At 44.3% G+C, this 27,688-nt stretch overlaps 1 protein-coding gene across 7 annotated transcripts in view; it reads left to right on the top strand.

Annotated features, from left to right (window-relative positions):
• Window positions 1–27,688, top strand: part of DGKB (diacylglycerol kinase beta) — a 575,083-nt gene that overhangs the window by 185,776 nt on the left and 361,619 nt on the right. For 6 of the 7 annotated variants that reach the window (XM_050938613.1, XM_050938610.1, XM_050938612.1 and 3 more), the window contains one exon: window positions 25,583–25,700. The exons of the other annotated variant lie outside the window; for it this stretch is intronic. In XM_050938613.1, coding sequence (XP_050794570.1) covers window positions 25,583–25,700 — 118 coding nt within the window. The remainder of the gene's footprint in view (window positions 1–25,582; window positions 25,701–27,688) is intronic. 7 annotated transcript variants of the gene reach the window in all.

Here is a 27,688-nt window from a genome sequence, read left to right as displayed (position 1 = left end):
ATGGACATCTGAACTGGGCACAGTATTCCAGGAGAGGTCACATCAGTACCAAATACAGAGGTAAAATAACCTCTCTACTCCAGAGTCCCCTGCTTATGCATCCAAGGATTGTATTATTCCTTTTGGCCACAGCATCAGACTAGGAGCTCATGTTTAGCTGAATTAGATAGTAAGCAGTGCTGCCTCTCATATAATGGATATAGAAAGTCTATATGCTGCTTTTTTATTGTGATATGGAATGGCTATTTTCATAGAATATTAGAGTTGGAAGGGACCTCAAGCGATCAGCTAGTCTAACCCCCTGTTCAAGTATGACCAATCCCCAAATGGTCCCCTCAAGGACTGAACTCACAACTCTGTGTTTAGCAGGCCAATGCTTAAACCACTGAGCTATCCCTCTGCCTAGATGCTATAGTTTTCAGTGGGCAAACTTCACTCATTTAGAATTTGAATCTGCCTTATTCCATCTTCAATTAATGTAAGTACTTCTCTATAACATTATTGCTTGAATATATTGAAGGCAGAAGCTGAAATATTCCAGTGGTGTACATACTGAACATAAACCTGGAAAATACTAAATTAGATTAAACAAACGACTTACAGACTGTCGTAACTTATTTAAACATTTCTCCTTCTGAAATGTTCTTTTAAGGAAAAAATTGATAATTGATATTTTCCTAAGCCACTCCAGCAATCAGAATTCCCTAGCACTCTGAAATACTTCAGTGTGGATGTGCATCAGTATTTTGTCTATCCAGGAATATTTGGATTTATGTGGGAAAAATTTAAATACACAGTTCTGAACAAACACTTATCTAACTTATGTGAAGTTTATTTTTGATCAGTTAACAAAACAATATTGAGAGCACTCCATAAAGTTTTATTTCTTGAAGACTAGTATAGGTGGTTAATGGAAACTGTAGTGCTTTACACTATATTATTATTCATGAATGGACAGGCCACCAACTCAGGGGACTACACAAGCTGCATCATTGTTCTACCAGGAAAAGTAGTGTAAAACTACCACAGGAATGGTGAAAGGCTCTAACATTGCCCCCATTTTTTTTCTTTTATCTTTTGTTTAGAGGAAATTTCCTGTTGGTCCAATGGAATCATACAGCTGTTTCTAGAGGAAAGTCAACATTTCACATTTTCCATTGAACCAGCAAAAAGTTATTTTGTCTTTACAGTTAGGTTTACAATTTGTGTAAATCTTGAATGGTCAAATCTAGATATATTTTTGGATACTAAAAAGTTAAGTAATATGAAACTGTTTTATCCCTGTCCTCCAGAATAATTTACAAAGAAAACGTAAGATAGATGACAGAATGATAGATGACAGAATTGTGGGAATGGTCTGAGAAATATTTCTATTTAATTAAGATGCTGCATAGGTGTGACACTACATAATACTTCTGGGGGAGTTCTGTGCCAAAAAAATAAAAATTTGGAATCTGCGCACAATATTTTAAAATTCTGCAAATTTTATTTGTCAATAAATAAATGTGCAGGCTCCAGCATGGCAGTGGGCAGCACTGGACACTGGCTGCATGGAGGTGGGAGATCACCCTGCAGCCCTCTCACTCCCGGGACATGGACTTGGCAGTGGGGCTGCACTCAACCCTGACACAGAACAAGGGCTGGGCCTGCCCCAGAGACATCCCAGGGTCCTGTCCCTCTGTGCCAGGTGCAGCAGGTGTGGACAGGCAGACTCAGCCTGGCAGGATCCAAGTGTGGAGGGTCTTAGTGTGTGTGGCGATCCAGGTCTGGGTTGAGAGGGTTCTGTGTCGGGCAATCTAGATATGGGCGACTCAGTGAGGGGATCCAGGTGTGTGGGGGATCTGGATGCACAGGAGCTTGTTGAGGGGTTCTGGGTGGAGGGGGAATGGGATTCTGCTGAGGGGTCTAGGTGAAAGTGGTTGGGGTTCACCAGGAGGGGTCTGGGTGTGGGGGGGCTCAGCGGGGGTGTCTGAGGGAGAGGAGTTTAGTGGGGTGGGGATCTGGGTGCAGCTGGTTGGGGCTCAGTGGGGTGAGGTCCAAGTATGGGGGTCTAGTTGGTGTGATCCAGACATTTAGGGCGTGGGGCTTGTGGGGATAGTATTTCGATCACAGGAGACTCAACAGAAGGTGGTCTGGGTACAGGGGTAGATGTCCAGCTGCAGGAGATAAGGTTGGCAAGGGGTGGGCGGGGTGTGTGTGTCTGGGTGAAGGGGTAGGGAGTCCAGATACAGGAGGGAGGGGCTCAGCAGGGGTCCGTGTGCAGGAGGAGTGGGGCTCAGCAGGGAGGGCCGGGTGTATGGGGGTAGGGGTTTGGGTGGGGGAGTTCTGGGTGTGTAGGGGGCTGAGGCTCAGCAGGGGGGCGGTCTAAGGATGAGGGGCTCAAGACTGAGGCAGAGGGTTGGGAGGGGGGAGGGCTCCAGCTGGGGGTATAGGCTCGGGGTAGGGGTGAGGATGAGGGGTTTGGGGTGCAGGAGGTTGCTCAGGGGCTTCGAAAGGGAGAAAGGACTCCTCCCAGCTCTCTCTCCTCACAGCAGCACCTTGGCTGGGACAGAGAGGCGCCTCTCCCTGCTGCAGCAGCTCCAGGGCTGGGGCCACAGGAGAGGTGCCCTTCCCCCATCCCCTGCAGGTCCATGCTGGGACTGGGTACAGGGATGGGTGCCCTGGCTGAGACAGGTCTGGGCCGGGGCTGGCTTTGGGGAGGGACTCCCTGTGACAGAGCCGGGCCGGGCCGCCTAGATTTGGACTAGGCCGCTGGGTTTGGGCCAGGCCGCCATGGCTGGGTTCAGACTGGGCCGTCCTGGCCACGGCTGGGTTCAAGCCATGCTGCCCCAGCTGCAGATGGTTCCTGGCCAGGCCTTTCGGGTTCTGGGCTGGCCGCCCCGGCTGTGGCTGGGTCTGGACCAGGCTGCCCCCAGCCACGGGTTCAGATCCAGGCCGGGCTGCCTGGGTTCGGATCCAGGCTGCCCCGGCTGTGGCAGATTTGGGCCACAGCATAGTTGGGGCCGGGGGGCCACCCCAGCCATGGCATATTGGGGGCTGTGTTCGGTTGGGGCCAGGGGAGGGGCGTCCCTCCCCCGGCCATGACAGGTCCCTGGGTGGGTTCCCTGCGTGCCTGTGCAGAGCTAAATAGGGTGTTGCATGGCTGTGCACTTACAGGGAACTTAGGACCTGAGTATTGTTTACCTATGAGTCTAATATGTCTCATGTATACCAATGGCTCCACAATTAAGTTGTATAAAAGTTGGGAGAATAGTGAGCTTAATAGAACTCCACATGTAAGCACTTGTCTCTGGGATTGGCCTGACAGAAATTGTTGGAGGCTTCTCAATACATTTCCACTATCCCCAGCTCTGACATCATCTGAAAGAAAATGGTGTATTGATTGTCTTAATTCATTGATTTTAAGGCCAGAAAGGACCATTGTGATCATCATAACAAAGACACTGTTTCACCCTGTAATTCGTCCACCAAGATCAACAATGTGTGGTTGAACTAGTCCATATCTTTTAGAGAAACATCCAGTTTTGATTTAAAGATTACAAGTGAATGAGAATCCACCTGATCCCATAGTAAGTTGTGCCAATGGTTAATTACTCAGTGTTAAAAAATAAGCGCCTTATTCCCACTATGAACGTGTGTACCTTCAACTTCCAACCATTGGATTTAGTTATGCCTTTTCCTGCTAGGTTAAAAAGTCCTCTTCTGTCAAATATTGTCTTCCTTTGTAGATACTTTTAAATCGTGATTGAGTCAGGTCTTAACCTTCCCCCCTCATCCCTCAATAAGCTCCTCAAGTCTTTTAATTGCTTAATATTGAGACAAATAGGGGTGGGGTTGTAGGGTTGCTTGGTTCATTTTTGGCTGTCTATAGGGCTTTTATCTCCTTCTCATTTTGTATAAAACATACCTATGTTAATCAGTGAGACAGATCCTCAGTTGGTATATTTGGTCACAGTCCTATTGACTTCAGTGGAACTATGACAATTTCTATCAACTGAGGATCTGCCATGATACATTTATCACCTCTGTGTTACACCTATACTGTGTATATCCCTTAAAAGAAAACGAAAATGCTAACATAAAAACTATTTAAGATCTTAAATCACTAACAATCCTTTAATTAGTCTTTCTTACGGGAATAGCCATCTGAAAATAGTTAAAATGAAACAAGGAACTAATATTACATAAATTGCAAGAATTAAAAAATGATCTTCTCTCTGTTTTTTTTTCCCTTTATTTGCTTTATCCCTTTGTTCTTTCTTTCTTAGCGCCTGATTCTGCAGCTGCACTGCAGGCAAAACTTTCATTGAAATAAATGGGAGTTGTGCCTGTGGAGCAGCTGCAAAATGGAGACCAGTAATTGTATTTGTATGATGCCTCTTGCCAAGGCAATCAGCATGCTGAACAATCAATTATAACACAATGCAATTAAATTTAATTGCTAATTAATTATCTCTTGTTTTATACAATGCTTTGATAATCTAAAGCAAGATCTGAATATTGTTGTGTATTACAAATACTGTTTTGTAATTTTTGTATTAAAAGGCCAGATTTTAGAATATTATATCTGGTTAATCACCAGTTAACTCTTTAGCTCTGGCTGAATGCATCCATCAAGCATCATATCTACTAAAACTGTTCCCATTAAACACCAATAATAACTATTCAATAACTTTTGCTTAAATTGCTTCCCTTGGAGATGTTACAGTAAAGTACCTCTGATTCTGACTAAAAGAAAATATTTTGAGTGATTAAAAAAAGGGGAGTTAGAATGGAAACCACCATACAGTCTTAATTCTAATGGTTGCTGCTACTACCACCACTATGATAGTTTCACCTATTTTATATAGTGCTTTCCATATGAGGATTTCAAAGTGCTTTAAAAACACTAATAAATTAAGCCTGATAACAGCACCATGAGGTAGCAAAGCATGTTCATCCCTCTCTTACAAATAGGGATTCTGAAGCACAGACAGTTTAAGTGATTTGTCCAAGGTCAAAAGGAAGTCTGTTGCAGGGCTGTTTAAAGAATCCATATCTCCTGGTGCCTCGGGCAGGTCTAAACTTAAAATGCTGCAGCAGCACCACTGTATCACTTTAGTGAAGATGCTACTATGCTGATGGGAGAGCTTCTCCCATTCCTGTAATTAATCCTCCTCTTCAGGAAGCTGTAACTCTGTCAGTGGGAGAAGCCCTCCTGTCCACGTAGCAATGTCTACATCATGGCTTAGGTCAGGATAATGGTGTTACTCAGGTCTGGATTTTTCACACCCCTGAGTGAGGTAGTTATACTAATAGAAGTTTATATTGTAGACCTGACCCTAGCCTGCACTTAGTATTTCTTCCGTTGATTTGATAGACAGTGTATGAAAAGCTGCAAGAAATCAAAGGTTGGAAATGTAGTAATTGGTCATGGGTTCTGTTCTTAGCTCTGCCAGTGATTTGTGATGTCATTTTCAGCTTCCTGACCATTAAGATCAGTTAGGATTCAAAGTAATCTCCAAAGTGGAGTGTCAGAAGCCCCTTACATGAGAGAGATTTTAGATGGGACAACATATTGCTAAATTCATAGGTCCAGACAGTGTAGCTTAATCACCCTCAGGATTGCATAGAGTGGATTATGTCTCTAGAACTTCTTCCTGTCCTTGGCCAAGTTTTCCATCTAGAAGCTCAAGCACTTGGAGACTTTCTGGGCCATATGGCCATTTCCTTTCACTCCTCCATTTCTATGTCTGGGCAGAGTTCCAATGAGCTATGTCCCCTGATTCCTGTGATCTTTTCTCTGAGCAGTGGGTGTCATCTGAGGTTCTCTGATTAGTATCCTCCACTTGTACAATGTGGTTAGTCATTTAATCCCACTGCCAGTCCTACACTTCCGTATTTTGTTTGTCCTGATCTTAATGCTGGTTTCTTTGTGGCTTCTCCCCTGTTACTGAGGGGTGGGCTATTGCTGTGCCAAGGGGAGGGCCTCTATCTTGGGCCCTGACAATCTCTCATGGAGAGCGAGATTCCCCTGTTGGGGTGCCTCCACTCCAGCCTTGTTCTGCAACCTTCTGGGCAGTTCGTTTGTGATTCCTTCACAGAACAAGAGTACCCTGATACCTACTCTTTCTGCAGCGAGAGTAGGACCCTGTAACACACACTTACTTCCCAAGTTCCAGGCTGAAGCCCCTATTCTTCTCCTCCAGTACTCTCTTCTGAGTTTCTGGCAGTGTTTCTTCCCCTCTTCCTCCCCACCTGTCTGACCCATCCAAGACTCCACCAAGTTCAGGTACCTCCTCATTAACCACCTTCTTGTTTTCCCATTTGCCATATATAGTTCCAGAAGAAGGAAGGTCTGTCACAGAGAGATTCTGTGTAATTTTGAGACAATTATTCTTGCCCTCATTTGTTCAGACATCTAGGGAGAATTCTGTTGGGTGGTGTCCAGTTACTCCTTGGAACTCTGTGCGGAAAAGTGGGCGTTGTCTGGAATACTCTGCTTGCTATCCTGTACTAGCACGTTTTTATTATACCTTTGTTCACATCCCCATGACTTCACTTTTGATTTGTCAGTTTATACCCATTTGTGTTTGGTGCCTTTTCTTTTGTGGGCAGGGGGTTACTGTCACTTCTATGGATGAGCCCACAAAAGGAAGGCCAATAGGCTAACAACTTTCACAAGCACTAGATTTACTTTCAAAAGCCTAGAGATATAAAGTGGGTGAGGTAATATAATTTATTTGAACCAACTTCTGTTGGTGAGAGACAAACTTTCGAGCTACACAGAACTCTTCTAGTTGGCCTCTCTCACGAACAGAAGTTGGTCCAATAAAATATATGACCTCATCCATCCTGTCTGTCTAATATCCTGGAGTTGACACAGCTACAGCAACACAGCTGACCCCTCTCTTCTGGCCTTCAAACAACCCCCAGCCTCTGCAAGCTCGTCATCTGGAGCAAGCTCCCTACAGACCAGAACACACTAACTCAAAGTGGCACCAGACCCTGCCAAAACAGCAGATGCAAACATATCTCCACTGCTACAATGATCAACACCCTTCCACAACACACCTTTCAAGATCCATGTGTCCTACACTTACCTGTCACAACATGTGGTATACCTCATCCAGTGCACTAAATGCCCCAATAACACCTATGTGGGTGAAACTGGACAACCTCTATGCTGTCTAATGAACTCACTGGAAAATGATAAAAGACAAACAACCAGTCACCTATGGGCAGGGCTGCCCGGGGGGGGGACAAGTGGGGCAATTTGTTCCGGGCCCCACAGGGGCACCCAAGAGAATGCTTCGCCTCTGCCTTCCCCCTTCCTCAGTGCGCCGTGTACAGGAGTGGCCCTGGACAAAGCTAAAGTGGCGTAGCTCCAGCATGGTCTGAGCTCCTCCCCACTCATAGCCGCGTGGTAAGGGGGCAGGGCTGCAAGCTTCGGGGCCCCAGTGGAGCCACGCTGCTGCAGCGCTGTTCAGGGCCGCTCGTGGATGTAGCACACTGATGCTCCAGGAGAGGAAGGTAGGCGAGGGAAAGCAGCGTGGCCGGGGCCGGGGGTGGGTTGTATAAGGGGCAGGGAGTCCTGGGGACAGTCAGGGGACAGGGAGGTAGCATAGGTTCTGGGGGGTCGGTCAGGGGATGGGGAAGGGCGGGTTGGATGGTGGGCATTCCGGGGGTCTGTCAGGACTCAGCTGGGGGTAAGGGTTGGGGCAGTCAGGGGACTGGGAATGGAGAGAGGTTGGTGGGGAGTGGGGTCCTGGGGTGGTGGTTGGGGAGGGGACCTCGGGGGGTGGTGGTGAGGGGGACAAGGAGCAGGATGGGTTGGGGATTCTGAGGAGGCAGTCAGGGGGCAGGAAGTGGGTGGGAGTTGGATAGGGGGCAGGGACAGGCTGTTTGGGGAGGCACAGCCTTCCCTACCCTAAAGCTCATTCAGCAGTTTGAGGCTTGCAGACAGCTATTTAACACAGAGTCAAGCTGTTATCTTTTCCATGGGGGCGGGATCACATGAGAAGAGCAATATCCTACACCACCTACCTCCTTCCCAACCCTACCAAGGGAAAACCCCCAGCCCCTGCATTCCCCAAGTCTCCAGAGGAGTTAATTCAGTGGTTCTCAAACTTTTTTGTACTAGTGACCCCTTTCCCAGAGCAAATCTCTCAGTGTGATGCGCCCCCCCTTATAAATTTAAAAACACTTTTTTATATATTTAACACTATTATAAATGCTGGAGGCAAAGCGGAGTTTGAGGTGGAGGCTGACAGCTCTCGACCCCAGTAATAACCTAGTGACCCCCTGAGGGGTCCCAACCCACAGTTTGAGAACCCCTGGGTTAATTAAATTTTAGCACCTTGTGTCCATTCACATGCATGTGCTATTTTGAGCATTTAAGTTTTCACAACATAGACTCAAATGCTCAGTTTGTGAAGTATGTACATAAGCTATACTAAAGACAAACCCACAGTAACTATCTCCAATTTGTGAGAGACCCCGTGGAGATAAATTCATGGAGGTTAAGTGCATTAATGGCTATTAGCCAGGATGAGTAAGGAATGGTGTCCCTAGCATCTGTTTGTCAGAGGATGGAGATGGATGGCAGGAGAGTGATCACTTGATCATTACCTGTTAGGTTCACTCCCTCTGGGGCACTTGGCATTGGCCACTGTCAGTAGACAGGATACTGGGCTGGATGGACCTTTGGTCTGACCCAGTATGGCCATTCTTATGTTCTAAGCTAAACGAACCCAAAGTTATGAGGACAGATATGAGTCAAAGAAGCCAGGAGAGTATCAGAAACCCGGAAAAATCTGACTGGATGGGCTCAGGCATCCAGAAGGTTTTGGATTTTTTTTAAGCAGATTTTTTTTATTGTTTCTTTAAACAATCAAACACAGCAAGCAGCAAATATTTGGCCACACACTTCTGAAACCCCAAACCGTGTTCAGGTTTTTGCAGACTAATTTCAGCTTTTCAATTAAAAAAACCACAACAAATTTTGAAGGAAAGCAGACGTTGTCTGTGATTTTTTTCTGCTTTTTAAAAACCCCTAGTTTTTTAAACTAAAAAACTAAACAAAAAAAGTTTTGACGGAAAATATTTGTCCAACCCTTTTAATGAGCTTTAGTGCCTTTTAGCACTAGCTGATGCTGAGAACCAGTGATACCTTGTAAAGGTGACTTGAAAAGAAGTTTTCTCAAAACTGGGTTTGTGCTGAGATGCGGAAGGTTTTTAAATGTTTATTTTTCCCAGGGCTTCCGAGGGGGAGGGCAAGTGGGGCAATTTGCACTGGGCCCCACAGGGGCGCCCACGAGAATATAGTATTCTATAGTATTGCAACTTCTTTTTATGGAAGGGGCCCCTGAAATTGCTTTTCCCCAGGCCCCCTGAATCCTCTGGGCGGCCCTGCCTATGGGTGAACACTTTTCACAAAGTGATCACTCTATAACTGACTGATCAGTCCTCATTCTCAAAGGAAACCTGCACAACACTTTCAAAAGATGAGCCTGGAAGCATAAATGCATAACTCTTCTAGACACTAAAAGTCATGGACTGACTAGCGATACTGGTTTTATGACTTATAACAATCTGTAACCCACTAACCAACTCCCCCACACTCCAGCTGCTTCCCCTCCCACCAGGGGTGAAAGTAACTCACTGGTACTGCCGGAGTCCTGAGGGGGGCATGGCCTCATCTGGAAGGCGCGTGGCCTCTCAAGATTTAAAGGCCCTGGGGCACCAGCTGTGGCTGGGAGACCCAGAGCCTTTAAATCAACCATGGCCTCCCAGTTGCAGAGGTAGCTGGGAGGCTCCCAGAGCTCAGGGACAAATTAAAGGGCCTGGGGCTCCAGCTGCCGTGGGGAACCCTGAGCTTTGTGGGGCTGAGGCAGGTATTTAAAGGGCCAAGAGCTCCTGCCACTGAGGGGAGCTCCAAGCCCTTTAAATCCAGCCCCAGCCGGCTGCTGGAGCCGCGGGTGGGGGGGTTAAAGGGCTCTGGGCTGCCAGCTGCGGCGGGGAGCCCAGAGCCCTTTAAATCCTCGCAGCAAAAGCCGGTGCAGTCCGGCACAGCATACTGGCTCTTGCCGGTACACCGTACCGGCTTTCACCTCTGCCTCCCACTCATCCTTTTCTCCGTGTGTGATGAGCCACTGCACCCTGAGTGGTCCCTTCAAATAAATGTTAACTACCTATGCTAAATAATCTGTTCCTTTTTGTTTTTAGCTGTGGCACTCTGATTAAGTTTCCCAAACCCGAAGAAGAGCTCTGTGTAAGCTCAAGAGTTTGTCTCTTTCACCAACAGAATTTGGCCAATAAAAGATATTACCTCACACACTTTTTCTCTCTCTAATTCCCTGGAACCGACATGTCTACACCACCACTGCATTTTAAAAGCCAAGGGATTTTGGAGCTGAATATTTTACATTTGCTCTCCTCTTGATTGCCACTAGATGTCACAATTGCACCGCAGCTGCTATTTTGTTGCAACTCAGAAAGAGTTCTATAGTAAGAGAAATTCAACAGGAAGAAATGCCTTATAACTAAGGCTAAGATTTTGTCATGGATATTTTTAGTGAAAGTCACGGGCAATAAAGCAAAATTCACAGAAACTGTGACTTGTCCTTGACTTTTACTAAAAATATCTGTGACAAAATGGGAATAAGCAGGTCCCTACACCACCTGCAGCGGGGCAGCTGCAGAGTAGCTAGGAGCTGTGGGGACCCCGCTGCCTGCAGCAGCTAGGGGCTGCGGTGTACCCCAGAAGCTCCAGAGGTCCCCTGCCACCCACTGGGGCTGGGAGTTGTGGGGTACCCCCACCGCCCACAGCTCTGGGGGTCTGCAGTGGCCGGGAGCTTGGGGGTCCTCCTGCTGCCTGTGACAGCCGTAAGCTACAAGGTACCCCCAATGCCTGTGGCAGCTGGGAGTTGTGGGGTGCCACCGCCACCTGTGGTGCCTGGAAGCTGCAGGCTTGGAGCTCCCTGGGCCACCAGAGGTGGCAGTAATACCCCGGAGCTCCCTGCCCCCGCAGGCAGCGGGGAACCCCCACAAATTCCAACCGCTGTGAGCTGACGTCCCAGAGGTCGCTGGAAGTCACGGATTCCGTGACTTCCGTGACCTCCGTGACTAAATCATAGCATTACTTGTAACCTATATTTATTTGTATCACAAGTAATCTGAAAGCAAATCACGTTTCTTTTTTAAATTACCCCTTTTAGTCTTAACCCATTATACCTAGATTCATGAAACAGACAGACACTGAACATCTGTAAAATACAGAATTGATCATCTCAGTGAGGTAAATACTATACAACCCAAGCATGACAAGGCTACAATTGAATTATAAGGACATTTTCTTGTGAATGAGATTCACTCATATCCCAATACATAGAATGTATTATTCTATTACCACAGAGAAGTTAAAAGATAAGTATTTTACCCTTTTTTGGTTAAATGTGAAATCAAGTGCTTTAGTCTGAGTTCAACCTCTTTGTGTGAAATGCCTCCTCTTGTGCTGTCTAACATGTTATTGTCGTCTGTTGTTTGAGCCCTACATCTGTAGAACAGGAACTGGTTTTGGAACTCACACAATTCATTATAATATGTCTTTCCGAATTTGTTGTGAATTGTTTGGGGTCCATGGTACTGTGAGTGGTCCTTCTGAGATTGAAATGCAAAAATGCTCATGGATGATACCCAACAATTTATGATTTTATAAGATTCTGCCCTTTTCTTTAATTAGAACTAAGATAAATTGTGCTTTTTATTTCAACATTAAATGTGCAATTTATGGTTGTGAGGTCACAACTATCAATTGAGTTTTTAAAAGAATGAGGCATACATGGATTGTGTACCATTACCAGGGCAAAATTCATTAGCTCTCACACATGCGATGCTCATGAGTCATCTTGTCAGAGGGGTGTGTTCACCCTAAGGCCTGGTCTACGCTACGCGTTTTACCGAATTTAGCAGAGTTAAACCGATTTAACCCTGCACCTGTCCACACAATGGAGCCCTTTATATCTATATAAAGGGCTCTTAAAACCGATTTCTGTACTTCTCCCCGATGAGAGGAGGAGCGCTGAAATCAGTATTGCCATGTCGGATTAGGGTTAGTGTAGCCGCAATTTGATGGTATTGGCCTCCAGGCGGTATCCCACAGTGCACCATTGTGACCTCTCTGGAAAGCCATCTGAACTCGGATGCACTGGCCAGGTAGACAGGAAAATCCCCACGAACTTTTGGATTTCATTTCCTGTTTGGCCAGCATGAAGAGCTCACCAGCACAGGTGACCACGCAGAGCTCGTCAGCACAGGTAACAATGCAGTCTCCTGAGAATCGAAAAAGAGCTACAGCATGGACCGCACGGGAGGTACTGGATCTGATCGCTGTATGGGGAGAGGATTCTGTGCTAACAGAATTCCGTTCCAAAAGACGAAATGAAAAAAACATTTAAAAAATTTCCAAGGCCATGATGCAGAGAGACCAGGGACTCAGTAAAGTGCAGAGTGAAAGTTAAGGAGCTCAGAAAAGCCTACCAGAAAACCAAAGAAGCAAACGGAAGGTCTGGGGCGGGGCTGCAAACGTGCCGCTTCTATGCTGAGCTGCATGAAATTCTAGGTGAGTCCGCCACCAGAACCCCACCCCTGTCCGTGGATTCCGAGGTGGGAGTGGTAATCTCAGCCATGGTTGAGGATTCTGCGGATGGGAAAGATGAGGAGGAGGAAGAGGAAAAGGAGGACAAACTTGCAGAGAGCACACAGCACTCCATTCTCCTCAACAGCCAGGAGCTTTTTCTCACCCTGCTGCTGCATGTTAACAGGAAAGAAGCAGCACTGAACGGGCTTTGCTTGGTATTTGGGAAAGGAGGGCACTGTATATATGAAGGCTGCAGAAGCCGAAAGACAATGGCTTACCATGGACGCATGCAAGCTGAATTCTGCTGCCTGGACCTGCATCTGTGAGATCTCTAACACCAGAGCCACAGGCACTCAATATTAAGATGCAAAATGCGACCTTGTAGTGAAATCACATGTGCTATGTAATGTGAATAGTGGTGTTCACCGTGAAAGAGTATAACCATTGTTTTGTAAAATGTATCTTTTTGAATACTTCTCTCCCTTTTTTCCCTTCCTCATGCAGCTGCAAATTTTTCAAGTCTCCTTACTCCATCCCGAAGGCTATCTCAGATAAGGTGGCGGAAAAAAAGATGTGAGACGAAATGTTCTCGGAAATCATGGAAGTGACCCGCAATGAAAGAGCTCTTCTGAATGAGTGGAAGGACGTGTATCAAATTACAGGAAAGATGCCAGTGAACATGAGAGAAGGGATGCTCGAGATGAGAGGTGGCAGCAGGAAGATCAGAGGAGGCATGACGCAACACTGGGGCTGCTGCATGATCAAACTGACATGCTCCGGCGTCTGGTGGATCTTCAGGAACAGCAGCAGGATCACAGAGTGCCGCTGCAACCCCTGTGTAACCACCTTCACCCCTCACCATGTTCCATACCCTCCTCACCCAGACATGTAAGAACGCGTGGGGGGAGGCTCTGTGCACTCGCCCACTCCACCCCCGTGAACAGCCCAACCAAAAGGATGTCATTATTTGAAATTTTTTTAGTTGCCTTTTCCTTCCCTCCTATCCTCCTCCCAAACCACACCTGGGCTACCTTGTCAGTTCTCTCCCTCTTTTTATAATGAATTAATGAAGAATACATGATTTTTAAACGATAGTGACTTTATTTCCTTAAGCAATCTGTAATCGAAGGGGGAGGGTAGGTTGCTTACAGGGAATGAGTCAATCTGGGGGCGGGGGTTCATCAAGGGGAAACAAACACAGCAGTCACACCATACCCTGGCCCATGATGAAACTCGTTTTCAAAGCTTCTCTGATGCACACCGCTTCCTGGTGTGCTCTTCTAATCACCCTGGTGTCTGGCTGCGTGTAATCAGCGGCCAGGTGATTTACCTCAGCCTCCCACCCGGCCATAAAGGTCTCCCCCTTACTCTCTCAGAGATTGTGGAGCACACAGCAAGCAGCAATAACAAAGAGGACATTGGTTTGGCTGAGGTCTGAGCGAGTCAGTAATGTACGCCAGCACGCCTTTAAACGGCCAAATGCACATTCTACCACCATTCTGCACTTGCTTAGCCTGTAGTTGAACAGCTCCTGACTACTGTCCAGGCTGCCTGTGTATGGCTTCATGAGCCATGGCATCAAGGGGTAGGCTGGGTCCCCCAGGATAACTACAGGCATTTCAACATCCCCAACTATTATTTTCTGGTCTGGAAAGTAATTCCCTTTCTGCAGCCGTTTAAACAGAGTAGTGTTCCTGAAGACGCGAGTGTCATGAACCTTTCCCGGCCATCCCACGTGGATGTTGGTGAAATGTCCCTTGTGATCCATCAGTGCTTGCAGCACCATGGAAAAGTACCCCTTTCGGTTTATGTAGTGGGTGCCCTGGTGCTCCGGTGCCAAGATAGGGATATGGGTTCCATCTATCGCCCCACCACAGTTAGGGAATCCTATTGCAGCAAAGCCATCCACTATGACCTGCACATTTCCCAGAGTCACTACCTTTCGTAGCAGCAGCTTAATGATTGCTTTGGCTACTTGCATCACAGCAGCCCCCACAGTAGATTTTCCCACTCCAAATTGATTCCTGACTGACTGGTAGCTGTCTGGCGTTGCAAGCTTGCAGAGGGCTATTGCCACTTGCTTCTCCACTGTGAGGGCTGCTCTCATCTTGGTATTCTGGTGCTTCAGGGCAGGGGAAAGCAAATCACAAAGTTCCATGAAAGTGCCCTTACGCATGCGAAAGTTTCTCAGCCACTGGGAATCGTCCCAAACCTGCAAAACTATGTGGTCCCACCAGTCTGTGCTTGTTTCCTGGGCCCAAAATCGGCTTTCAATGGCTAGAACCTGCCCCATTACCATCAGGATCTCCAAAGCACAGGGGCCCGCGGTTTGAGAGAATTCTGTGTCCATGTCCTCATCATTCTCGTCGCCGCGCTGCCGTAGCCGCCACCTCCTCACCTGGTTTTACAGGTCCTGGTTCAGCATAGACTGCACGATAATGCGCAATGTGTTTACAACATCCATGATTGCTGTCTTGAGCTGAGCAGGGTCCATGCTTGCTGTGCTATGGCGTTTGCACAGTTCACCCAGGAAAAAAGGCGTGAAACGGTTGTCTGCTGCTCTCACGGAGCGAGGGGTGAGGCTGTACCCAGAACCACCCGCAACAATGTTTTTTGCCCCATCAGGCACTGGGATCTCAACCCAGAATTCCAAGGGGCGGGGGAGACTGCGGGAACTATGGGATAGCTATGGGATAGCTACCCACAGTGCAACGCTCCGGAAATCGACACTAGCCTCGGTACATTGATGCACACCGCCGAATTAATGTGCTTAGTGTGGCTGCGTGCACTTGACTTCATACAATCTGTTTTAAAAAACTGATTTCTGTAAAATCAGAATAATCCCGAAGTGATACCCTAAGAGACAATAGGTGCTATTTCTATCGCTGCTATCTCTTAGATTTACCACCAGAGGGAGTAGCTTCAATTCCTTCCTGGAGACTTTACCAGGAACTATTGGAAAAAATGTATGCACTGTTCCTTGTCAGTGCTGCCCACTTTCACCAGCACTAACACCTCAGAACCTTTTGCAAAGAAGTTTGCAGACATATTCCACTGTTACAGCCTTGTCTCAGGAAGACTTTCCTTCTTGGGAGCCTTCTGCCAAGGCTTATGGTGTAGAAATTGTTGTAGAACCAGGAGTAAATCTAACTCATTCTCAGTGAATAAAATATACATTATGCGTATTATATTTCTCCAAATTGTATCAACAGCTCACTTTTATTTGTACCATATTTGTACTGTGCATTAAAAAGTGTCTGTAGCTTTCCAAGCCATGCATACAGTGGAGGACTGGCAGATAATAGCTTTGCAGCAAGCCTACCTATTTAAAAATGGTGGTGTAGTGGTGAATTTTGGATGTGCCTTTGAGGGAGCAAAGCTCACAGAAGCAAGATTCCTTTCCTCCTGTGCTCTCTGGTCTATTATACACCTGTTTATTTTGCACTTGAACTGGCAGTTGTTAAAGCCTGTAGCTTCCTTGTATGTCCTGAAAGTGATAGATGGTCCTGGGTCCAGCCTAATATGAGTCTTTCTTCTTCTTTGAGTAGTGTCCCTGTGGGTGCTCCACTTGAGGTGCGCATGCACCCCAGGTGCCTTCTATCAGAGATTTTCAGCAGCAGTGCTCATTCAATCCGTTCATGCTCCCTAGCTATTCTCATTCCTCATATGGCAGATGAACTGCGCTTGATTCCTTCTCGAGTATCCTGCTAGAGAAGGACCATTCGTGGTGCTCACAAATACCTGCTTATTTGTTACTCTTATAGTTTTGCTTTATTTTATAATTAAGTCTTTAATCTTTTATTTTGTTGATATTTTATTTCTTTGGGGGTTAGTTTTTTCACTGACGGAAGTTTTTGCCTCCCACGTCCACCCTTCTCTACTGTTAGAAGAAGACTGTTTTGTTTTGGCGAAATGCTTAAGTCCCCAGGCTTCAAATGTTACCTCACTTGTCAGGAGTCCTTCCCAGTTAGTGACAGCCACTCACACTTTCTCTCCTGCCTCCAGGATACACAAGTGCCTTCAAAATGCAAAATCTACATTAGTTTTAAGAGTTGCTTCAGGAGTGACAGGGAGATTCAACTTTATGACTGAGTGCTCTCTTGGACCTCATCTCTTTCCCCCCTCAGTACAGTGGCTTCCAAGTGACCATAGTGCCTCCTCTATCTCCAAGAGATCTGCAAGTGGTGTGGGAAAGACTTCCTCCAAGAGGAGTACTAAATCTCCTCCTCTCTGCTGTAAGGGAGACCCCAAGCCCCTTAAAGGCTTCCATGGATGGTTCAAGCACCTCAGTACCGAGAACGCTAAAATGAAGTCCTCAAGCTCATCTAAATCACACAGTGCCCGACAATCCATACCAAAGAGTTCGGTACCATTGAAACATGACTGAAATGCTAAAACTCCAGGGACTCCACACCTTGAAGAAATTGGTACCTCCAGCTGCACTGACTGCATCTTTGGCACCTTAACTGACCATCTAGCAGTTGTTGGAACCCCTCATGCCTTTGTTGGTACCACAGACCTCATTGTGGGAGCCTAGTAGGCTGCAGACATGGTACCACTGCATCTGGCACCGCAAGGAATTCAGGTTGTACCTGAGTATCCTTTACTGAGCTCATTCAGAGCTCTGGTACCTCATGTATTGATGGAACTGCCTGATTCCCCTATATCCAGGCATATGGAGAGACAAACCATCACTTCTCCTCTGCCTATTCCTCCATTAAACTATTCAGATGAGAGTTCTTCAGACTCCGATTTCTGTTCAGTAGTCTTATTATCTGTGTAGACCACCCTCATCTGAATCTGCTCCTTTGAGGGACACTTCAGAGCTAGGATGCACTCAACCTGCTCTCCTCATTGTTACAATCAGTCTTGGATGCCTCCTCCATTCTCTTATGGTCCTCCCCAGTGGCCACATTGGGACCCTTGGCTGTTTACTGCTAACAGGTCTCCAGGGTTCTCAGCACTGTCAGGGAATTCAATGGTCAGCAGTGTTCGATACCCTCCATTTCTTCTCAGCAGTCTCCACTGCAGAAGGTCGTTGCAGGTCAAATCTTGGAGATTATAACACCAAGCTACTCCATCCATTCCTACCACCCTCCTTCCCCATCCTTTTTCAGGAACCATCTCAAGAGGTTCTGTCCCTCCTCTACTTAGAAGCTGTGGAACGAGTTCCCACTCAGTACAGAGGAAGCCAATTTTACTGCAATACTTCCTGGTTGCCAAAAACAAGGACCAATTCAAGATCTCAGGATGCTGAATACCTTTATCAAGGTACAGAAATTCAAGATGGTAATACTCACAGCTGTTCTTCCATCCCCAGATCTGGGAGACTATATCGTGACCCTCATCCTTCAAGACACGTACTTTCTTGTTGTGGTAAATCCCTCTCACAAGATATTCCTACACTTTGTCATAGGTCAGGATCTTATCTCAGTATTGAGTCCTCTCTATTGGACTCTCTATCACACTCGTTGTGTTTACAAAAGTTAGTTGGCCCAGTATGTACTACATAAATTGAAAAGATCCTCTTCCCTCTGTTCATAAACTGTCAGTGATGGAACTATTACAGAGCCCAGCAAATCCTTATCTTAGCAGTTGGTTTGTCTGGCCTCCAGAACACTATACCCAAAGATCTCAGCAGACACTTCACCCCCCAAGATCATGTGTGGGAACTTGACAGTTCCATCTCAGGCAGATATTCCTTACCTGGAGTTTTCTGAACATAGACCTTTTCCCTGTTACTGTCAACTGGAAATGTGTGAAATTCTGCCTGAGGGGAGGTCTTGATCACCATTCCCTGTGGGACACGTTTCTCCTTTCTTGGTGTCCTATATAACTTTCCTCCAATGCCTCAAATCCTCAGGGTTCTAAAAAAATTAGACTGGACAAAGCCACTGTAATCTTGATCACTAACTTGGCAGAGACAGATATGGTTTTCCCCCCTATCTCCCAATGATGCCTATTCTTCCCACTAAGGATTTGGGGATTGTTTGTCACCTCAGTCCATTCTGACTCAGAAGATAATATTTGGATTGCTCATGGGGTTAGAACTCTCCTGTTCCAGAGAGGTTCAAGAAGTCCTGTTGAACATTAGAAAGAAACATACTTTCAGGAATGGAAAAGATTTTACCACTGGTACACTCACCATTACCTTTTTCCTGTTGACATGACGCTCTTGGAGATTCTAAGAATACCTTTTCACTTTAAAGCAAAGAGATCTCTTTTGAGTTCCATTAAAATTCACCTAGGGGCCATTGCAGTATTTCATTCTCTTGTGGAAGGTCTTTTGGTATTTGTTGACCCTGTAACTTCCAGATTCATCAAAGTGTTGTCCAACCTATTCCTGAATGTCAAAGAGCCCACTCCAACTTAGGACTTCAACTTAGTTCTTAATTCTTAGATGAAACTTATCTTTGAGTTGTTAGTTACCTGCACCCTTTTAAACCTTTTCATGAAAACCACCTTTTTAGTGACAGTTACCTCTGCTTGAAGAGTTGATGAATAGTTGGATTTGATAGTGGATCTCTCTTATTTAGGGTAAGGTATCTCTGATCAGACTCCCACAGTTCTCACCCAAAGTCATTTCAGACTTTTGTGTAAATTAGACAATTCATCTGTCAGTTTTCCACCCTAAATATCTTTAGGGAATGCTGCCCTTTACACCTTAGATGTCCTATTAATAGGACAAAACTAAACCTTTTCAAGATTCTCCAAGGCTTTTTGTGGACAAAGTTAAAGGGTTCACTCAGAAACTTTCTAACTGGGTTTCCTGCTGCATTTCTGCTGCTCGGCAGCTGCTAATGTGCTGTGTCCTCCTAGGATAGGATCATAACTCATGCTACGAGATCTCTATCCATATCTGTTGCCCCAATGAAAGATGTTCCTAGCCCAGAAATCTGCAAAGCTGCTACATGGGCTTCAGATCATACCTTCTCAAAACACAATGCTTTAGTGCATGCCTCTAGAGCAGATGCTATCTTTGGTTCTACAGTTATGCAAACAGTTCTACACCTGGTTCTGAAGTTTCCACCTCCTTCAGAGGGTGATGCTTGGAAGTCACCTTAAGTGGAGCATGAAGGAGCAATTACTCACTGTGTGCAATAACTGAAGTTTTCTGAGGGGTATCCCTGAGGGGGGTTTCACTACCCACCCTCCTTTCCCTCTGCTTTGGTGTCTCCTCTCCATGGGTTTGAGTGGTAGAGAAGGAACTGAGGCCAGTTCATCTTTCGCAGCCCTATATATTTTTGATAAGGGGCATGAGGATAGCGAGAGTATTTGCACAGGCTGAACAAGCACTGCTGCTGAAAATCTCCATTCGAAGATGCATGGGGCACATGTGCGCCACAAGCAGAGCACCCATAGTATACCCATCTCAAAGAACTTCACAAGGTGAGTAACCTCTCCTTCCTTTTTCTTGTTATTAGTTGGGAGTAGGAAATAGGCACCTCTCCCACTCATCTCTTTGGCAGGGGAGGTTGATCCTGCCCTAACTGTAGCAGAATGACAAGGGGACCTCCCAGTTGTTGAAAAGTTTTTGGGGGGAGGGGAAGCCTTCCCTGGAGAGTGTGTGTGTGTGCGTGTGTGTTTAAAAAGAAGTTCCTTGGCATGATAGAGCCTTTCCTCCTAACTTTAGGCTGACAGAGCAATTTGTCATGAAAAGCTCTGTCTTTAAGCTGTGTAGGTCATTTAAAAAACAAAGAGAAAACCACACACTACCAAACATACAACTGCAGGCAGGTAGGGAATAATCTGCCTACCTTGTCCCTTCACATCATTTCTCTGTCTAGTTGCCAAAGAATTTGTCCATAGAACAGATAATAAGCAGAACATAATGCCCACTCTGGGACTATGTTGTTATTACCTAGGAGGAAATACTCCCTTAAAATCATAAATAGCTTCTATTGCTGCATAGTGGGAAAGGCCCTACAAAAGAATGACCATACTGGGTCAGACCAAAGGTCCATCTAACCCAGTGTCACTGTCAGAAGACAGGATCAATGCGAGGTGCCCCAGAGGGAATGAACAGAACAGGCAATCCTTTCCCAGCTTCTGGCAAACTGAGGCTAGGGACACCTCCTATCCCATCCTGACTAATAGCCATTAATGGGCCTATCCTCCATGAATTTATCTAGTTCTTTTTCGAACCCTGTTATAGTCTCAGCCTTCACAACATCCTCTAGCAAAGAGTTCCACAGGTTGCCTGTGCATTGTGTGAAGAAATACTTCCTTGTGTTTGTTTTAAACCTGCTACCTATTCATTTCATTTGGTGATGCTTAGTTCTTGCGTTATGAGAAGAGTAAATAGCACTTCCTTATTTACTTTTGCCACACCAGTCATGATTTTATAGACCTCTATCATATCCCCTCCTCCCTTAGTTGTCTCTTTTCCAAGATGGAAAGTCCCAATCTTACTAATCTCTCCTCATATGCCCGTTTCTGAACCTTTTCCAATTCCAAAATATCTTTTGTGAGATGAGGTGACCATATCCGTATGCAGTATTCAAATTATGGGCATACCATGGATTTATATAGAGGCAATATGATATTTTCTGTCTTATTATCTATTCTTATTCCCAGCACTCTGTTGGCTTTTTTGACTGCTGCTGCACATTGAGAGGATGTTTTCAGAGAAGTATCCACAATAACGCCAAGATCTCTCTTGAGTGGTAACAGCTAATTTAGACCCCATCATTTTATATGTATAGTTGGGATTATTTTTCCAATGTGCATTACTCTGCATTTATCAACATTGAATTTTATCTGTCGTTTTGTTGCTCAGTCACCCAGTTTTGTGAGACCCCTTTGTAGCTCTTCGCAGTCTGCTTTGGACTTAACTATCTTGAATAGTTTTCTATCATCTGCAGCATTTGCCACCTCACTGTTTACCCCTTTTCCCAGATCATTTATGAATATGTTAGGGTGACCAGATGTCCCGATTTTATAGGCACAGTCCTGAAATTTGGGGCTTTTTCTTATATAGGCATCTATTACCTCCCATCCTCTGTCCCAATTTTTCACACTTGCTGTCTGGTCACCCTAGAATATGTTGAATAGTACTGGTCCCAGTACAGACCCTTGGGGGACACCACTGTTTGCCTCTCTCCGTTCTGAAAACTGAACATTTATTCCTACCCTTTGTTTTCTATGTTTTAACCAGTTACCAATCCATGGGACGACCTTCCCTCTTATCCCATCACAGCTTACTTTACTTAAGAGCCTTTGATGAGAGACCTTGTCAAAGACTTTCTGAAAATCTAAGTACACTATATCCACTGGATCCCCTTTGTTCACATGATTGTTGACCACCTCAAAGAATTCCAGTAGATTGGCAAGGCATGATTTCCTTTTACAAAAACCATGTTGACTCTTTCCAGACAAATTATGTTCCTCTATATGTCTGATAATTCTGATGTGTTTATGTGACAGCAGACGAAGAGGCAGCACTTCCCCCTGCATAGAACCTATAAATTCAGTTTATAAACTGTAACCTTGTGCCTTGGTTCCTAATCAAAATCACAATTACTAATAAATATCTAAAAAACTAAAATAAATAAGCATTAACATAAAACTAGTTTAGGGTGGTATAGCTAGTGATTGTGTGCAACTTTTTCATTTTTAGGGTTGGCTGTTCCTTGGTTTGTTGCTTATTTATGGTCCACTTCTTCTGCCTTAAAATCAGTGACGAAGCTCCTATTAACTTCTGTGAAAGTAGGATCAGGACCATAGTCAGTCATGAGACTTGGTATGAGTGAAAAAGTTACTGTTAACGTTGTGTGCTAACGTCTGTGTATGCCATATGGAGGATTCATTTTGAGTGTAGTATAAAGAACTGAGGAAGAAATTTGTATCGAAGCTGCCCCGGTTTGAGATCTTTTAAATGACTATTTGTTGTTCAATTCTGTTTCAGGATATGGAAGTAAAATGACTGAATGTCACTCAACACGCTATGTGTCAGTAATGTGGATTTTATTTATATTTAAAGTCTTACACTGAGGGGGTTTGTTTCATATTGTGTGGGCTTCCCCTCCCCCCTTCTGCCTGCAGTTTTAAAATCTGCAGTACTTTTATTGCTGATTTTTGGCAGTGCACAAGAGCAAAAATTTAATTTGCTATTTTCTAAAAGTGCATTGTGTTTATGTAATGGATTTCTGCATCAGTTGCAGCCTGTAACACAGTTAAGTGTTTTAATTGGCAGAACACCCACATCAAGACTTGTTTGTTTTTCTGGTAAGGAAAATGCCAGCTAAGTTAGTCCATATGTTCTGTTCAAATAAGAAGAGGCATGTTCACATGCAATGGCTAATCTTAAAAATGAAAAAAGTAAAATGAAACTAATGTGAAACAAAAAATGTATTTATGGGTTATAATTTATTTTATGTTAACTTTAATACAGAGTAAATTTTCTTTTTGCGAAAAAAAGATCAGTTTGAATTTTAGGTGCTTTTTAGTTTAATACTGTATATATTGACAACATTAATATATCTTAGAATGAATGTGTGTAAAGTTTGTAATTATTTATCTCAGAAAACATTTACATAATCTTTATTTTCCAGTGCCTAGTCACTCAGTTAGAAGACTTGAAATGTATTCAGTACAGTAAAATTTAACAATATTAAAAATGTGTTGAGTGGGGTATTAAGATAAGGGTTAAAATTATGGAGCTCTATCTAATAAAACATACTGTGTACAGCTGCTAGTCCTGAAGAAGCTCAACAGGACTCTGGGGCTCCACAGCTGCAGAATCTATTTCTGATTCTTCAGGGAATATTGGAAAACCTCCATACTCTTTGTCAGCCTTAAAGTCCCATATTAGGCATCTTTCTTGCTCCCTCTACAGAAAGGAGGCCCTGACACACAGGATCTGATCCTGAAGTGTCCAGATAGGCAAAAATATTCCCATTAATTTCAACTTCTGTTGACTTTAGTTAATGTAGGTATTTTACAGAAATCATTCAAAGTTGTGTTCTAAGTAGGGTTTGTCTTTGGACTAGATACAGAAATTCTTATTTCACTAATGTACTGTTCTTTATTACAAAGACGTTATCTTCATGATGTTGGATAAATCCTCAGGAACTTTGACTCAGTGACAAATAACTTGAGTTTAAAGAATAGAACAATACTATGGTTGTCAGAATTTAACTAGTAACTCTAATGTGTAAATTCTAATAGAGCTACATGACATTTGAGTTGCATTATGTCCTTTGAATTATGCTGACAGTACTATGACTGAGGCCTCACACAGCACATTCAAAATCAGGGCTGTTATATAGTGTTGTGAAACCCATTTGTATGGTCTTTGATATCATAAATCAATTACTGGATAAGAACCAGCCATACTCATAGCTATTTTTTTTCATGTCCAACAAATATATTGAGAGATGATCTTCATTTACTTTACTTTTTCATAACACTTCTGTATGTGTCGAAACACAACAGAGTGGAAAGTGCTTAAGCAGTATTGGCCAAGTTCAGTTGCATCCTGCTACGCCAGATATGAATTTAGCCCAGTGTGTTGTAGTATATTTTAGTTAGGTATATGGTATTGTTGGGCTACATGTCCTTTGGTTTTGATTGTAAAGCTAGGATGAAAATTGGAGCAATTCATAAATATTGGGCGGAGTTTTGCTTTTTGTTGCACACACAAGTAAAATTTCTGGGTCACCTGAATGTTCATTTGTCCAGACCCTGCATTTTCAATCAGAAATTATGTATCCCTTATATAATTGTAATCTTGGTTAGAATGTCTAATAAAGAAATGGCGAGGACACTCACAGCAATATAGGAACACACAGAACACAAAAATCAAAGAACAAAAATTTAAAAAATTCCTGCTGCTTGTATTTAACTGACAGAGATTCACTACTTTTATTATGTTACATGCTGTGTTACTTATAAATACAGATTGACATCTAGTGTCTCAAAAAAGAATGTAAGGTAGTTTTAATAAGGCTGTTGGTATATGTTAGGTGAATCTCAGTTGCTTATTAAAACAAGTTAATAGTTACTAATTTTAGAAAAATAAAGAAGCCTGCCAACACACCAGCCAAAGAACCTGGGATCTACACAAATAGTTACAAACTATAATTAGCAACCATGAAAGTAGCACAAAGCAAATATTTTAAAAAACAGATGCAATATCAAAAAAACCCAAACCCTCAGTGATAATATTTGAGTATTTTGTAAATGGGAGCTTATATTGATTAAAATGGGGAAGAAATCTTTTAAACATTCATGTTTTCATTCACTTTTTAAAGGCAAGTATAATCTACACTAGGATTATAGGATTATTAGGTCTATCCCCATCTAGTGGCTAGTCCACACACAAGATTTATAAGACTGCTACTGCTTCCAGCTGGAGGATTTATTCCTTTGGATCAAGTACTAGGGGCTCATTCTTTTAGTGCTGAAAGTCCAGGATATAAATCCCACTGTAGCCCCAATCGAGACTGGTTCTTTGATAGACAGAATGATGTGGATTCATAGAAAGTAGGGCCAGAAGGGACCATTATGATCATTGTCTGACCTCTTGCTTAACACAGACCATATGATTTCCACAGACAGTATGTTTTACACCCTGAAGGCCCATAAAGCCAATCTGTTGAAATTTTAACAATTCTGTAGCTGTTAAGTTGGAACAATATATATTTTAGACCTAACTCCCCTCTAGTTAAATAGTTGCCTTATTACATCTATAAATAGGAATCTGTTGCAGTCTTAACTACTAGTGTCTACCTTTCTTCATGGCTTTGGAAATGCGTGGATGTCCATGAGCTTCTGATGAATCTATTATTACATCAGTTTCTGTGTATTTAAAAGGATTATGTTGTGATCTGGTGTGAAGTAATAAATGAAGTAACAGCTTGTCTTTTATGTTCTTGAGTCAATCTCCAATTTTTATTGGCACTTATATATTTCACTGTGTATTTCATTAAATGAAATCTGTTTCTTTTATGTCCTGTGCAGAATGTGAAGGATGATGGGCAGCATGTATGGAGACTGAAACACTTTAACAAGCCTGCCTACTGTAATCTTTGCTTGAACATGTTAATAGGAGTAGGCAAGCAGGGTCTCTGCTGTTCCTGTGAGTATATGTATTTCAGTGAGCATTCTCTAGTACTGCTGCTTACTAAGTGTTACATTCATAGTAGATCTCCTAGATCCTCTGTATCCATGCTCCTGCTGCCATATTGATTATTTTTCCTGTATTTTACACTTGAGTGTTTGAACTAGTTTTAAATTCTTCAAACAGTGAGACTTTCAAAACCTCCTTTGAAAGGATATTCTGTATTACAATGACCTCAGTATTAGGGCATTTCCTCTTATATTCTGCGTAAATGTACCTTGGCTTATTTTCTTCCTGTATATCCTGGTTGTGGTGTGACCTTAAATATTTCTTCTCCTTCTCTGGTATTTCTCCCTTTAAATAATTGTAAATAGTTATGTTATTCATATTGTTCCTTAGTCATCAACTTGCCCAGGTACTGTATAGCCATACTTAGTTATTCTAATCTTCCTCATAATTCATTCTATCTATCATATTAGGGCCTGATTTTCAAAGTACCAGTTTCCTAGCACTGGCAATCAATTTACATAGATGCTATGATTTCCTATACAATCATAAATAGGGTTACCAACTTTCTAATCACGCAAAACTGAACACCCTTGTCCCGCCCCTGGCCCTACATGCTGCCCTGCCGCTTCTCCGAGGCCACTCACTCCATCCTCCCCTCCCTCAGTCGCTCACTTTCCCCCACCCTCACGAACTTTCACCAGGCTGGGGCAGTGGGTTGGAGTGTGGGAGGCAGTGAGGGCTCTTGCTGGGGGTGCAGGCTCTGGCGAGGGGCCAGAAATTAAAAGTTCAAGCTGCAGGAGGGGTCTCTGGGCTGCGGTGGGGGATTGGGGTATGTGTGCGCTGGCTTGGGGATGGGGATGAGGGGTTTGTGGTGTAGGGAGGGGGTGCATTCTCAGGGCTGGGGTGGGGGGTTGGAGTGAGGGAGAGGATGTGGGCTCCAGATGGGGTGTGTGGGTTCTGGGGTGAGGCCAGGGATGAGGGGTTTGGGTGCAGAAGAGGGCTCAGGGCTGAGAGAGGGTCAGGGTGAGGGGTGAGGTACTGAGTGCAGGCTCCAGGAGAGAGTTTGGGTGCAGAAGGGGACTCAGGGCTGGGACAAGGGGGAGGGGTGCAGTAGGGGTTGCTGGGTGCTTTCAGTCCTTCAGTAGCCAGTATTTTCTCCTTGTGAAGGTACTTACACACTGTAATCAAGTCACCTCTTAGTATTCTTTTTTTGATAAATTAAACAGATTGAGCTACTGTAAAATGTAAAACATGTTCTCCTTCCCTTGAGTTAAAAGTAGCCCATCAAAGGTATATTGACATATTTTTCTGAGCAAATAGTTGTACTGATGAACCAATTGTCAATAAAGGTGGCAGAATCAAACATTTACCTTTTTCAGTGGCGAGCACTGTCCCATTTAGGAAATGAATCCTATATATACTGGTTTCCATATCAAATAATCAAATTCATTGGAGTAAAATAGCCCTTTTTATTCCAAACATTTTAAACAAATAGCAATCTAGCAACTCCCTTTCCCAGGGCATGCCTGCTGACTACTCTGCAGTTCCCCTTTCTGCTCTCAGTTCCTGGGCTTTATTACAGGCTCCTTCTGTTCTCATCTAGCTGAGCCTCATCTAATTAATACCTGCTCCCTGACTTCTCCTCCAGGTGCAGCCAGGGCAGTTAATTGGTCCAGCTAGCCACCTTAATTCTTCAGGCCTTGTGTGGGGTGGACAGACCATCACAGGGACAAGGAACGTCTGGCCTTTGGGTCTGCCATTGAGGAATAGGAAGGGGGGGGCATGGTCCTGTCCAAGTCTGGACAGATCACAAGAATATGGAACATCTACAGACAACCCGATGACTCAACCAATTTCAGATTGACTGTGTTTTTTCTTCTCTTGATTTGACTTTTTATGATTACGCACTGTCCAGGGACTACAAGCAGGAAGGTGGACATCTTGTCTCAGAAGGACGAGTACCATTAAGCAGAGGAGGAAGCTCTCACCACCATCCT

Source organism: Gopherus flavomarginatus, chromosome 2, assembly GCF_025201925.1.
Source record: "Gopherus flavomarginatus isolate rGopFla2 chromosome 2, rGopFla2.mat.asm, whole genome shotgun sequence".
Lineage (NCBI taxonomy): Eukaryota > Metazoa > Chordata > Testudines > Testudinidae > Gopherus > Gopherus flavomarginatus.
The sequence above is the reverse complement of the archived record's forward strand: the minus strand, read 5'-3'. Positions and strand labels throughout refer to the sequence as shown.